Source organism: Anguilla rostrata, chromosome 2 (genome assembly GCF_018555375.3).
Source record: "Anguilla rostrata isolate EN2019 chromosome 2, ASM1855537v3, whole genome shotgun sequence".
In the NCBI taxonomy this organism is placed as follows: Eukaryota; Metazoa; Chordata; class Actinopteri; order Anguilliformes; family Anguillidae; genus Anguilla; species Anguilla rostrata.
The window spans coordinates 66,883,292-66,896,663 of NC_057934.1; the positions used below are offsets into that span (position 1 = coordinate 66,883,292).

Sequence of the window (13,372 nt, forward strand, 5' to 3'; positions counted from 1 at the left end):
TCGCCTTGCTATTTCTTGCCTGTTGTTCTCCCAGAAACGGTTGGCCTATCATGAGGGGGGAGACTTTACTCTTCAGAGAGAAATTCACCGTCTAATAGATACTCTATACTCCCCTCCTGAAATGTGCAGATGCTTGCAGGACATTTTTTGTCTGTCTTTTGCAGAAAAGGAGAACACTTGTTCTGGATTACTGGCCAACTAAGGGCAATGGATGTATCCACATATCATGAAACATTGGTGACCCCATACTGGACACTATAACATGGGTGGATGTAGAATTGGTCCCCTGTAAAGCAGTTAGCACTGGGAAATTGCTTGGAATAGCCTAGAATAGTTTTTCTCCAAAGAAACAATCATGTTTTACACATGTAACGCACAGATTTTGCAGGGCATGACTCACCGATACTATTTAATGTGAGCAATAGCAAGGGGATGGAAGTAAGGGGAAAAAATGGAGCCGGATATTTAAGAATGATTGAAGTCTTAAAGAGCACGATTTGGTGTAGTAAATAGGAGTTAGATCCCAAAGCTCAAAGACGAGACTGATAATGCCAAAAAAGATTGTGAACGTAAATATTAAGATCACCGTGAATATAAACAAGGAAATTAAACTATTTCTAATCAAAGCGGAAAACATAGCTTAAATTTTTATTAGGCAATTAATTGTGTAAAACCGTTACGTTTTCCTCCCAAGTGATCAGTGAAAAAATGACTTGCAATGTCGGAACTCCTATCAGAGGCAAGATTATGAGTCACTAGCCAATGGAAATAGAGTAGAAATACTTAGCCCGCGACTGTGGGTGGGAGTAACGTACCGACGACATTCCCTCGCGCAGCAAAGTGCTCGATTCAATCAAAGCCGGGCGGAGTGTCTTAGTATGAAACGGTGAGGTGCAAAACTATAGTTAGTGGCAAAAGTAACGTTGAAGCAAGCAGCTAGCTATAAAGATTCACATTTTTACGGATTTACGTGACAATAAAAATGACAACGACTACCAATTTCCAAGGCATGGAACCAGGAGCAAAAAGTAGCTCAAGGTAAATGTAAAAAATAGCTAGCAAGCTACCTTGCTTGCGGCACCGCGACAAACAAAAGAAAAATGGAATCCCTTTTGAGCTGTACGATATATCGCGACTTGTGACTGTTGGGTACCAAATCAAATGCCACGACTGTTTTCTAGTTAGCCTACTAATATGATAGAACATGAGGTATCGGTTTGTTTTTGAATTGACAATTTGCTAGTTAGCAACCCACATTGTCTTTAGCGAAGCAGTTAGCATTTTTATTGCAGTGAAATATTTAGCCACTGTGTTATCGGTAACGTTAACCAACTAGATATAGTTATGATTCGTGTGCAGTAGGCTTGTTTAGCTTGAATAAGATATGTATTTGGTGATAATAGCTAGCTAGTGCTAACGAGCTTGCTCATTGTTGACAGAAGCAATTTAGCTAGCTAGCTATCAAACGTTCTCCCTCATAGCCAAATGAGCTAACGTTAGATAATATAATGTTAACTTGGCTAGATTGCGTCCTACTCCAGTGTTACCCATATAGACTGTTGAAAAATACCAATCCTCAGAGCTGGATAACTAATCTCATTTTGGCATGCCGCTAACTAGCTGGCCTGCTGTCAACTCATATTCATTGTCGTGGTCATGAACCAGTTAAATGATATTTGATAAGTTAAATTTTAAGATGCGATGTAGAAAATAACGTTATAGTCTATGTAGCTAGACTAGTCAATATCGTTACGTTATCATTACCAGTATAACGGATAACGCTTGCATGCTAACCGGGATGCTCAGCTAATGTTAGCTAGCTGAGTATTTGCTATATGGGTGGGGTCATTTTTAATTTATTGTCGTAGGTAGCTAATTGTAGACTAGCACTTATGTTCGAAATGAGTTTGCCTACCTATTCGGAGCATCGCCTTGCAGTAGCGTTCAAACCAACACAGTGACGTTCACCATGTTTAGCTAACGGTGGTATATTTCAAGCAACTGTATCGAAATGCACGTATCGTTAGTAATTTTATTGTTTCTCGATAAGGCTATAAGCGTGAGCGACGGAAATTTGAGTCTTGTTGGTATCACATGGGAACATCTGACAACAACATCTAGCTAACGTTAATCTAGATTTATATAGAGGTGTGGGCAGCGTTAGCTCGAAACTATACTCTTACTCTGGCTGGGGAGATTTTTTTTCATCAACGTTACCGATCCAGAAAGAATGTATCTGGGGGGTTCAGTGGTTTCCAGACTGTATCCATTTCCCAACAGCGAAAGCTACCAGTTAGCTAACTTCAGGGGGAAATGCCCGTTTCATACCAAATACACGAGAAACTCTAATTGCATCGTTTTTTTATGCTCAGCTAAACTGAGACTACTTTATCTGCGTTCTAATTGTTGTTCACTTTACATTCATTAGGTGGCGTATTTTATTTCGACGTTGGTAATGTACGTGTGTGTCTTCGTCAGCATGAACGCAGGGAGTGGGGACTGTAGTGACGGGCCTTGATATAATGCTGAGCTCATCCTGCTTGCACATAGGATTCATAAAATTGCCAGACCATTTGTTTGCTGCCGCAGGCCTTCAGGGCTAACGCATGAGTTTGATAGCGGTGTGCCTACACCGGCTAGTCTGCACGTCTTGATTTATTCAACTGTGTGTGCTGTGAGAAGTCGTTTTGATTGTGTGTAGTCTGCTGATGACCACTGGCCTTCCGCAGGGTACTGCAACCCCCGGGCGGTGGCTCCAACATTTCCTTTGGGACAGATGAGGATAAGGCTGTCACACGCAAGAACAGGACTGCCTCCAACATCTTCGCTGAGCCTGAAGATCCCCACGCCCATCGGAGGAACAATCCACCTGGTAATCTCCTACAGTGCACTATACGGTGTCCAGAGGTCTCTCCCCGTGATCTCACCTCCTTTCCGTTCGATTAAAGCAAATGTGCCATGCCATTGTAACTACTGCGTGTCAAGTCCACTAATTACATTTCTTCCTGGACCAATTTTAAGGTAGCACCAACCTTGAGGCTCTGTAGAATTTCTGATCAAACAACTTCCTCCTATACTTGGGATGCTGTGCCCATCGCCTACACAGAAGGGAAGCTGATTGGCTCGGGGATCCCAGATGAGCCAGGATTCTACCTATAGGCGCTTGACTGACAGGGCCTATGATATCCCACTCCTCTGTCATGTATTTTATAGAATCTGAAGCACCCACGTTGTGTAATGTTCGTTTCGTGGTTCAGAGTGAAATTTCGGGACGGCTCAGTTATTGTGAGTGTTGTGGAAAATGTGTCGCCTCCTGAAACTAGATGTCCGGCTATGACAAAATGCTGAGGTCATTTTCCAGTCATTTAAACCAAGCTGTCTGTTTCAGTCGCCCCCTAGTGATACCTGAATTTTCACTCAAAACCTTTTTTCCCATTGGACACCATTCATGCTTGAAAGCAAATTAAAATTATATGTTCATGTTCAATCTATGCTATATATATGTATATTTATACTTTTTTAAACATTATTATTTCAGAGCTCAGATTTTTTCCCCAGCAAGCAGACAAAAGTATAGATGTTTTTATTTCCCAAAGAATTATCTGACTTCTCTTTGTACCCTTGTTGGCAACTGCACTTGTGTGTTGAGCGTGGAGTGCTGAGCTTTTGTGGCAGTTTACTAAGCCTTTTTTGGCTTACAGATTTGGTGCCTGCATAACTGTGAATCATCACTGCAGATAATGTTAACCTACGTACACTGTAATCAGTTACTAAGTAGCGACTGTAACTAGCTAGGTTTAAAACGAAAACATCTGTGATGCAGCCACAAACTGAACAATACAGCAGACACTCATTTGAAAGAAAAAAACAAACAAACATTTTTCTTCTGCCTATATAGTGTGTTTCACAGTAACCTTACTGAATGTCTCAAGGTGTTTTTCATTGGCTCATTCACTGAGCTTGTGACCTAGCCTTGTGTTCACATGATTGCCATGCATTTTCCTCGTTGTGCATGTGACTAGACAGTAGGCATGTGACCAAGGTTGCAACTGAGCATGTACCGTGAGCGAAACTATTACACTTCCTGGTGCCCTATTTGCATTGCCGTCCCTATATATTATATGCTCTAAGAATTAAACTCCCATTTCATATTATGTTTAAAGTGCTCAGACATTTGTAGGTGTGTGTCATATGTCATAGCTTGGCTTTGTGTTAAGTCTAGAAAGACCCTTAGCATTTACGTAGTAGTGTATATTCACTCCCATTGTCTACGCACTGACAGATCTGTTGGACTGTGCTGCTATAAAGACAGACGGTTCCAAGCTGGGTTTCATTGTATATCAGGGTCTTGTAATTGCTTCAGTGTGTTGGACTCTTGATGAGGTTTGCAGTGCATTCTTAAGTACTGCTGCAGTGATGAAGAGTAATGGCATACCATCACACATTTCCACAGAGGAAACGCGGGATATGAGTTTAACCTTGTACGTGTGCTCCTTAGCTATAGTGAGCACCATAATTCATTGGACAGTGACACACGTTTTGTTATTTTGGTTCTGTACTCTTAACACTTTGAGTTTGAAAGGATACAATAACAATGAGGTTGAAGCGCAGACTGTCAGCTTTAATTTGAGGGTATTTTCATCCATTACATTACATTACAGGCATTTAGCAGATGCTCTTATCCAGAGTGACTTACACAGCTTTTACACAGCATTTTACATTGTATCCATTTATACAGCTGGATATATACTGAAGCAATGCAGGTTAAGTACCTTGCTCAAGGGTACAACGGCAGTGTCCTTACCCGGGATTTGAACCTGCGACCTTTCGGTTACAAACCTTGTTCCTTACCCACTGTGCTACACTCCGTCCATATTGGATGAACTGTTTAGAAATGACAGCACCTTTTGTACAAGGTCCCCGGTCCCCCCCATTTTAAGGTACTACAAGTATTTACTGAATTGGCTTCACAGATGTGTTTCGTTAGGCAGGTGTATTCATTTGTGTCGTTCATAAATGCAGAAGAGAGCTGTTGATGTCTAGTCTTGATTCTAGACTTTGCAATTGCCTTTGGAGATTGTTGTTGGGGTGTGACAACATGAGGAAGACAGCAGTGTCGATGCAAATTAAGCTGGCCGTCATAAGGCTCAGAAATGAAAATCAGTCAATCAGGAACAATGCAAAAACCCTGGGCATGCCCAAGTCAACAGTTTGGTTCATCATTAACAAGAAAAAAACAACTGGTGAACTAAGTGTCAAAAGTCCCCATAGACCGAGGAAGACCACTGTAGTGGATGACCGGAGAATACTCTCTATGGTGAAGAAAACCCCCCTGACAACAGCCCAAAAGATCAAAAACACTCTCCTGGATGCAGGTGTAGATGTATCAAAGTCTAGCATACGTAGAAGACTACACCAGCAGGACTACTGAGGGTACACTACAAGATGCAAACCACTGATAAGCCTGAAGAACAGAAAGGCGAGACTACAGTTTGCTAAAAAGCACCTAAAAGAGCCCCAAGAGTTCTGGAACAAAGTCTTGTGGACAGATGAGACAAAGATTAACATGTACCAGAGAGATGGAAAGAGGAAAGTGGAGAAAAAAAGGAAATTCCCATGATCCAAAGCATACCAAATCATCCGTGAAACATGGTGGAGGGGGTGTTATGGCTTGGGCCTGTATGGCTGCCTGTGGAACGGGCACATCGCTGATGTGACTGCAGACAGAAGTAGAACAATGAATTCTGAAGTCTACAGAAATATTTTATCTGCTCAGATAAAACCAAATGCCTCAACTCATTGGACGGCACTTCATCATGCAACAAGACAATGACCCGAAACATACTGCTAGAGCAACAAAGTGGTTTTTGACGGCCAAAAAGTGGAAAATCCTTGACTGTCCGAGTCAATCACTAGATCTGAATCCAATTGAACATGCATTTTACATGCTGAAGAAGAGACTGAAGGCAAAAAGTCCCCAAAACAAGCAGGAACTGAAGAAGGCTGCAGTACAGGTCTGGCAGAGCACCACCTGGGAAGATACCCAGCATCTGGTGATGTCTATGCGTCGCAGACTTCAAGCAGTCATTGCGTGCAAAGGATATGCAACCAAATAGTAAAAATGATTACTTTATTCTACATTATGTTAAACTGTCCCAATATTTTTTGATGCCCGAAAATGGGGGGGGACTATGTACAAATGGTTCTATAATTTCAAAACGGTTCATCCGATATGTATGAAAACACCCTCAAATTAAAACTGACAGTCTGCACATCAACCTCATTGTATCCTTTCAAACTCAAAGTGCTAGAGTACAGAAGCAAAATAACAAAAAATGTATCACTGTCCAATGAATTATGGTGCTCACTGTATGTGGGCCAGATGCGAAATGAAAGCTGTAAGTCTCATAGCATGTGTCTGATAAAGGTGAACAGTCCTAGTGAAGTCTATATTTAGTCACAATGGCCGGTAATTCTTTGAAGTGCCTAAAATAATACTAGTCTCTTCCTGCTTTGTTTTGCTCGACCCTGTTTCAGTTTGTAGAGGTAATAGGCCCACACGTTGTATCAGCAAAAACACATTTTTAACTGCGAGACCTTGATTTAGGACAGTGTTTCAGACGGTACACACGCCTGAAAAATCAAGAGTGGTATTTCAGTACTGAAAGACTGTAGGCTCAGTGCATGTTGGTTTTTTTTCTTTCTGTTGTCATCTGTGCAGATGGATCCTTTTATATGTGCGGTGTGCTTGTGTCCGTCTCTGCAGGAGGGAAGCCCACTGGTATCTTGTGTGGAGAACCTTCGGCCCCACTCAGAAGATGCCATGCCCAGCCTGTTGTGCAGAACAATTCTGTGTCTGAGGAGGCCATCACTGGGGTAGGATTCGGGGAGGGCTGTCTAGTAGCAGGTCGTTCATCATTGCACTTTGTGCGCCGGGCCGGAAGGAATCACGCAAAGAAGGTTTTAATGTTTGTGGTGTTCACTGACATCTGAAAGCTGACAGCACGCTGTGCTGTTTTTAATGTTTTGGTGTTCAAAATCTGAAAATAGCACGGAGATCTGGTGAGAGTTCGTTCTCAGTTTTTCTTTAAGAACGTGGATCATAATCTCAGATGTCCCGTTAGTCCTGTTAGCCAAGTGTGCTTGATTATTGAAGCAGAAATGGCTTTCTTTCTGTGAAGAGGTCAGTTTACATAAATTAGTGAGTATTTTTCTCAGCCCCCAGCATCTCTGCATTGATTACCTTGACTATGTGATAACTTTCTGATGTATACTGAACCAATCACTGTGGCTAAGGTGGACCACAAGGTAGACCAAATTAATAAACATTTTCTTCTGCTAAAAAGCAATTTACAAATCGGCCACTCTGGTACAAATAAGGTTCTGAGTGAATGTTAGAAAGTTAATCCAGTACAGTAGCTAGCAAATTGACTAAAATGACCTGTGTTAGCGGTGTTTTACTGTAGTCTATTACTGTTCACCCTGGAGTCCCTATGAATTATTTACAAGCACAATAAGGAAGAATTAATTTACTTTAAGCATTATTGTTACAATAACACTTTTTCTGTTTTTGCAGGATGGAGACCAAGAGAAGCCAAATACTGGTCAGTGGCAATTCTCAATTTCTGTTGCTCTGTAGCACCCTTGAACATAAATAGCACCCTTGAACATAACCCATGTTAGCCTATAGCACATTTTAACATAATTCACGTTAGCATATAGCACCCTTGAACATAACCCATGCGAACTGATAGCACACTATCAGTGCAAAATTCTAATGCGCACTCTCCTAAGGAAATGGCTGCCATGTATTAGCGTGCATGTAAATAGCTCATGCTGTGGTTCTCTGTTGGGAGGCACATAAACTCAGTAAATTTCACATGGTGGTTATAGTCAGCTCAGTTTTCTGGTGTGTCAGTTACTACCGTTTGGGAGCATTACTGCATGCAATCCTCTCCACCATCTGCATCGCTTCTGCCTCCTGACATACTGCCGTTTAAGTGGCATGGCAGAAACCTCAGAGCTGCGTCTTCTCGGCGCGAGTGACGCGTGCTCTTTGTTCGATGCTCTCAGACAACGCCGAGGAGCCCGAGGTTGTGCAGGAGTCCGGCGAGGGGCCCCCACAGCCGTCCGCCCCCTCATCGTCTGCGGGGGGGCCGCCCGGCCGGAGAAACCCGCCTGGGGGCAAGTCCAGCCTCATCCTGGGTTGAGCTTGCTGTCCTTCATCTTCCTCATCCTAAATTTTTTTTTTTTTTTTTAAACGAATCTTCTCTTCGCCCCTCTGTGTGTGAGCCATAGAATTCTGTCCTCCTGTCCATTGTTTTTATACGATGTTTTTTTAAATTATGATTATTATTATTATTATTTTAAATGTGTCTTTTGACAGAAGCACTTTATGTAGCTCCTCTGTTTAGCCCCTCATGTAGTGTATCAGGCCTGCTGGAAAAGGCATGAGGTTTGGTCGTCTTCATTCTTCCCTGGAGAAAATAATCAGAAACATTTTGTTACGTGGAATCTATAAATACAATAAAGACTGACACGAAGTCGTAGCTTTCGCTCCACGGTCATTGTTGAGAAACTGCATGTATGTCTCCTATGTATGTCTTGCCGTGGTTGATGGAACTAAATTTCTCTGCTGGAAACTGTTATGCTGGAAAAGCCTTTGGGTGTCGATTTGGTTCAAAATCGAAAATCTTCTCTTGCTGATTAGGTCACTAGGTAGTGATGTGATGAAGCAACCGTACAAAGCATTTTGTTTTTGGTGGCGGATACTTGGCGTGTGACATGGTGTGCGTTTTATGCTTTACATTGAAATGGCCATGTAGGGCATAGGTCTCCCACTGTGGTCCTGGGGATATGCCAGTTTTTGTATGTCTCCCTGTTTCTGGAAGAGCTGGACCATCTGTCAACCCTTAACCCTGAACCCAATCACTGGGAGCATGAGCAACTTTTTTCGTCCTTATTGTTCACAAAAAAAACCTGATGGAGGCACAACAGTCATCTACTAAGGTTATTTTGGTTGTACGTGCGGATGTCTTTGCTCTAGTCAGTTTGTGTGAACAAACCTTAAACTGCATGCGTGTAAATGAAACCTTGGAGTGAAGCGGGAAATCTTCACCACCACGGTTGGAGGCCATTGGTGTCGGTGTGTTTAAATGTCCACAGGGGGGTGCTCTTCTGTCAATCAACCTTGTTTTTTCAAGTTCTCTTCTAAACTAAATTAGATTAAAGCCAAGATTCAATCCTTTCTTTGTGGATTTAAAACCCACTTTTATATTTCATCAAACGCACAGTATATAGTGTTTTAAAACTGTATTTAAGTTCTTTTTTTATTCCATCTAATCTTACTGTACTTTGTAACAGTTTACTGGTTCTTATTTCTAAGGGGCAGCCTTAGGAACCTAAACATTAGTGTATTTTATGCACTATGCTGTAACTGTTAGGGGAAACCATAAAAGTGACCTTATGACAGGATAGGGATGCGTATCACTTATGACATCACTTTTGGCTCCATTTTACCATTGCTGTACTGTTTCAATCCAGGCCTTTCGTATTTGTGTACTTTGATTGTTTGCAGAGAGACTGTTTTAAACACATTAACATTTTATCTGTATGTTATTGCCATTTCTTTGTACAAAACCTACCAAAGGCCTTTTCATATTTTGCATTTTTGTTACTTCTTTCTGTAGACATAGCCTTAGACGAGTTGCATTTTTATTAACAAGTTGTACTATGTATAACCGTAAATTTGTTTATTGTTTCTTTATTTTAAAATCTTTGGTAACATGGCATTCATGGATTGAAATAAGGTTAAACGTGAGACCAGTGTTAGTGTAAATATGGATTTCTGCTTGACAGGTGTATGGCGTACAGAAGTGCATAGATCTCCAGGCTTGCTACTCATTCTGCTGACTTTACTATGATCTTTTATTTTTTAATACAGTTATTATTGTTTTTGGCTTGCCTGGTGTCCTTAACCTGGGTAATCTGCATAGTTTGTAGTTGATAAAAAGCCATTAGTAGTTTAGAAAATGCAAATTAAAAAATACATAGCAGAAAGACTGGTAGTGCAGTGTTTTGTTAAAAAAAGTTACTTGACAGTTTTGAGTCTGCCCAGGTTCAGTGTTAAGAGCCGAGTATGGGAGAGGTGACGACGGGCTGGAGTGGCAGAGGGTTTGTGGGAGCGGTTCTGTGCACACGGGGGATGGGTGTGCACAGAAAGCATTCAGGTGTTGGGGTGCACCAGTATACGGCTGGCTAGAAGTGGACTACAAGAGGAAATGTGCCGAAGAGATGAGCATTGTGTAATTGGCAGTGTTGCTTACAGCAAGGAGAAAAAGGGCCACAAATTGTGCAAAATTGCATTTGCAGGAACATTGACAATTGGAACTTGACACCGACAATTAGGTACTGGCTTTTGCAAAAACAAAAGATCACTGAAGCATGCTGGAAATATGTTTTTGATAAAGGCGTTTGACTTTAAAGTTCAGGTTTAACTTTAAGGGTCCTCTGATTGTTCTGCTGTTCATGCTTGTGTTTGCAGCTGATGTTCTCAAACAGTAAGTGCAACATCTTGGTGTTTTTCATTTTTGATTGAACACCCTCAAGTTATTTGAACTTTGTACACCAATTCTAAATGTTAATTGTTGAAATTGTGGAATAAAAGTGTTTTTTTAAAATATATATATAACCTTGTACTCCTATTAATGAGCAATACCTTTTTTTGTTCATGTCTGGTTACTTACTTAATTGCATAAATTTATCTACAGTACTAATGTGAATATTTTTGGGGTTGTGGTCGGAGATTGTGAAATTTCATTCACAAAATGTGTTGGAAATGTAGCCGTGAACAAGCACGCTGATGCAAGCAAATACCAGTTTGAGGTAGTTGACGACTGGTGTGACAGCAAAAATTTTGTGGATTGTACTTTTTGTTCCTCTAGTGATTGTGAATAGCTCACATTCTCATTTCCCTCCACTGGTGACCTATATCGTCTTGCATCAAATTCCAAAACTTGGTTCTGACCTATCAGGCAACTGAAGGTAAAGCTCCATTGTATCTTTGAACTATCATCAGACCATTCACACCTACCAGGGGCCACATTTATAAAAATGTTGTTAGATTTATACTTGAACTTGGTCTTAAGATCAGTTCCGACGGTGTGCTTACGTTTGATTCATAAAAGATACTGAGCATAAAAAACCTTGCTTACGTAGGTTCTAAGAAGCCCATTTGTAACTTACGCACCTGTGATCTATAAATCTTAAATTAACTTAAAATTGATGGCACCTGAACGTGCCTTTCAATCAGTGATTTCCCCTTATATAATGCTAGCACAAATGAGGGTTTAGTCAGGAATTACCATGGACCAAAAGAGAAAAGCAAACTTTTTGGAAGATCATGTGCAAAAAAGTCATTCCGGTCTCTGAAAACTCCCTTCTAAAAGCACGATTTTCAATGTCTTCCAAAAACGCAAGAACCGCCATGGTTACTTTTTTTCTAATTTGACACACTATTTATAGAACATCACATCCTGTTTTTAATTCAAAACACCTTGCGTCTGGCAATTAATTCCTCACACCTTTAATTGATCATTCGTATCAAATTGTTCATAAAGCTAATGCACACCACAGGCTTGGATGCATACGTCCCAAACTGCAGTACCCCTACATAATCAGCAGGAAAATCACTTGTGTCAAGTCTAGACTTTGCGTAGAGAGAAAATAATTTCCACGTCAAAGTAAGGTTTTATAAATAACTACTTGTACGTGGTTTTCTGGTCAAAATTGATCGTAAGTCCGTTCTATAAATGAGGCCCCAGATTTCCATTCTACTGCTGGGTGCCTGGCTCCTCTCCTCATGTGCCTTCACTTCTCCGTCTCTTCTCCTGGTGACGAAATGAGCATCCCACTGCAGTAAGGACAGCAGAAACCATGCCCGTCTTTTGACACAGACCGCAAACCAACCTCTTCAGATTGCAGCATGGTTTCGCTGACACATTTTAAATACCCTTTCTTTTTCTTTCTCTGGATTTCATTTTGTTTAATGCTATCGGTATGACTGTAAGGATAGGTCATTTGTCTAGTCATACCTTTTTTTGGTAACAGTACAAATAGTTATTTGTTATGTTGGCATTGCACTAATAAATGGACTTCTGTGTTTCCTTGGTGATGCCACATTTTTTGCTGTCCTGAGAATAACACTGGTGTTCTCCAGTGCTGTACATTGCTCTGGATTGGAGTCTGCTAAGTGATTGTGTTGTGTTATTTAAGTTTGAAGGGAACACAAATCACGCAGTTCCATACAGCTATTTTCAAATAAGTGATACATTATGTAGTGGGGGGTGACATATTTAGGATATAGGAATGACTGATCTTTAGTAGGAGGTAACACACTATAGCCAAAAGTATGTGGACACCGGACATCCAACATCTCATCCTAAATGACGGGCTTTAATATGGAGTTGGCCCAACCGTTGCTGCAATAACAGCCTCCACTCTTCTGGGAAGGCTTTATACTAGGTGTTGGAGCGTTGCTACGGATATTTGCTTCCATTCAGCCAGAAGTGAGTTAGTACATTAGTGAGGTCGGGCACTGATCGAGCGATTAGGCCTGACTCGCAGTTGGCATTCCAGATGAGTTCCAGTCAAGTTCTTCCACACTGTTCTCGACTAAACAATTTCTATATGGACCTCGCTGTGTGCCCTGGGGTGTTGTCATGCTGAAACAGGAAGTGACTGATCAACAGACTGTTGAGGAAGCACAGAATAATCTAGAATGCGATTGCATGCTGTAGCATTAAGATTTGCCTTCACTGGAACTATGGGGCCTAGCCCAAACCATGAAAATCAGCAACAGACCAATGGGTGTCCAGATACTTTTGGTCATATTGTGTAGGGTGGATTCAGCAAATGTAGGACACTTTTTGGTATATTCAGTAGGAGACTATCGAAAACTTTTTTACTTGCACCAGTGGTGTTTAAAGACGTCAGTCCAAAAAAAAAAAAAACAATTGTTGAATGACAGTAACTATTGTAGCAACAATTCAAGAATGCTTTTTTTGATTGGCTGTTGATTTGTACATAGAGTAATGCAAAGCTTAAGTGTCCCACTTCTGCTGATGTCCCACATTTGCTGAATCCACCCTACTTGAATCCACTTCATTCAGTAACCACACAAATGTGACTCCATGTTTCCCTATTTTTATGCAAAAACTGAGGTAAACTGCCGCCTATCTCTTCCCACTTCCCTTTTCTACTTTCTAACTGAATGTTCTCACATACTTGCTTCTTGTTTCTCCTTAAGTGAAGTTATATTCTACTGAAGCATCAGTAATACAATGTATTGTTTGTTAGCATACACGTACAGTTC

At 41.1% G+C, this 13,372-nt stretch overlaps 1 protein-coding gene across 1 annotated transcript; it reads left to right on the forward strand.

The window, feature by feature from the left end:
* The first annotated feature begins 788 nt into the window (after positions 1 to 788).
* Positions 789 to 10,683, forward strand: jpt1a (Jupiter microtubule associated homolog 1a). The gene is made up of 5 exons (XM_064324151.1): positions 789 to 1,038; positions 2,730 to 2,872; positions 6,767 to 6,876; positions 7,577 to 7,604; positions 8,074 to 10,683. The coding sequence occupies exons 1-5, from the start codon at positions 983 to 985 to the stop codon at positions 8,208 to 8,210; spliced, it is 474 nt and encodes a 157-aa protein (XP_064180221.1). The 5' UTR covers positions 789 to 982; the 3' UTR covers positions 8,211 to 10,683.
* Positions 10,684 to 13,372: the final 2,689 nt, after the last annotated feature.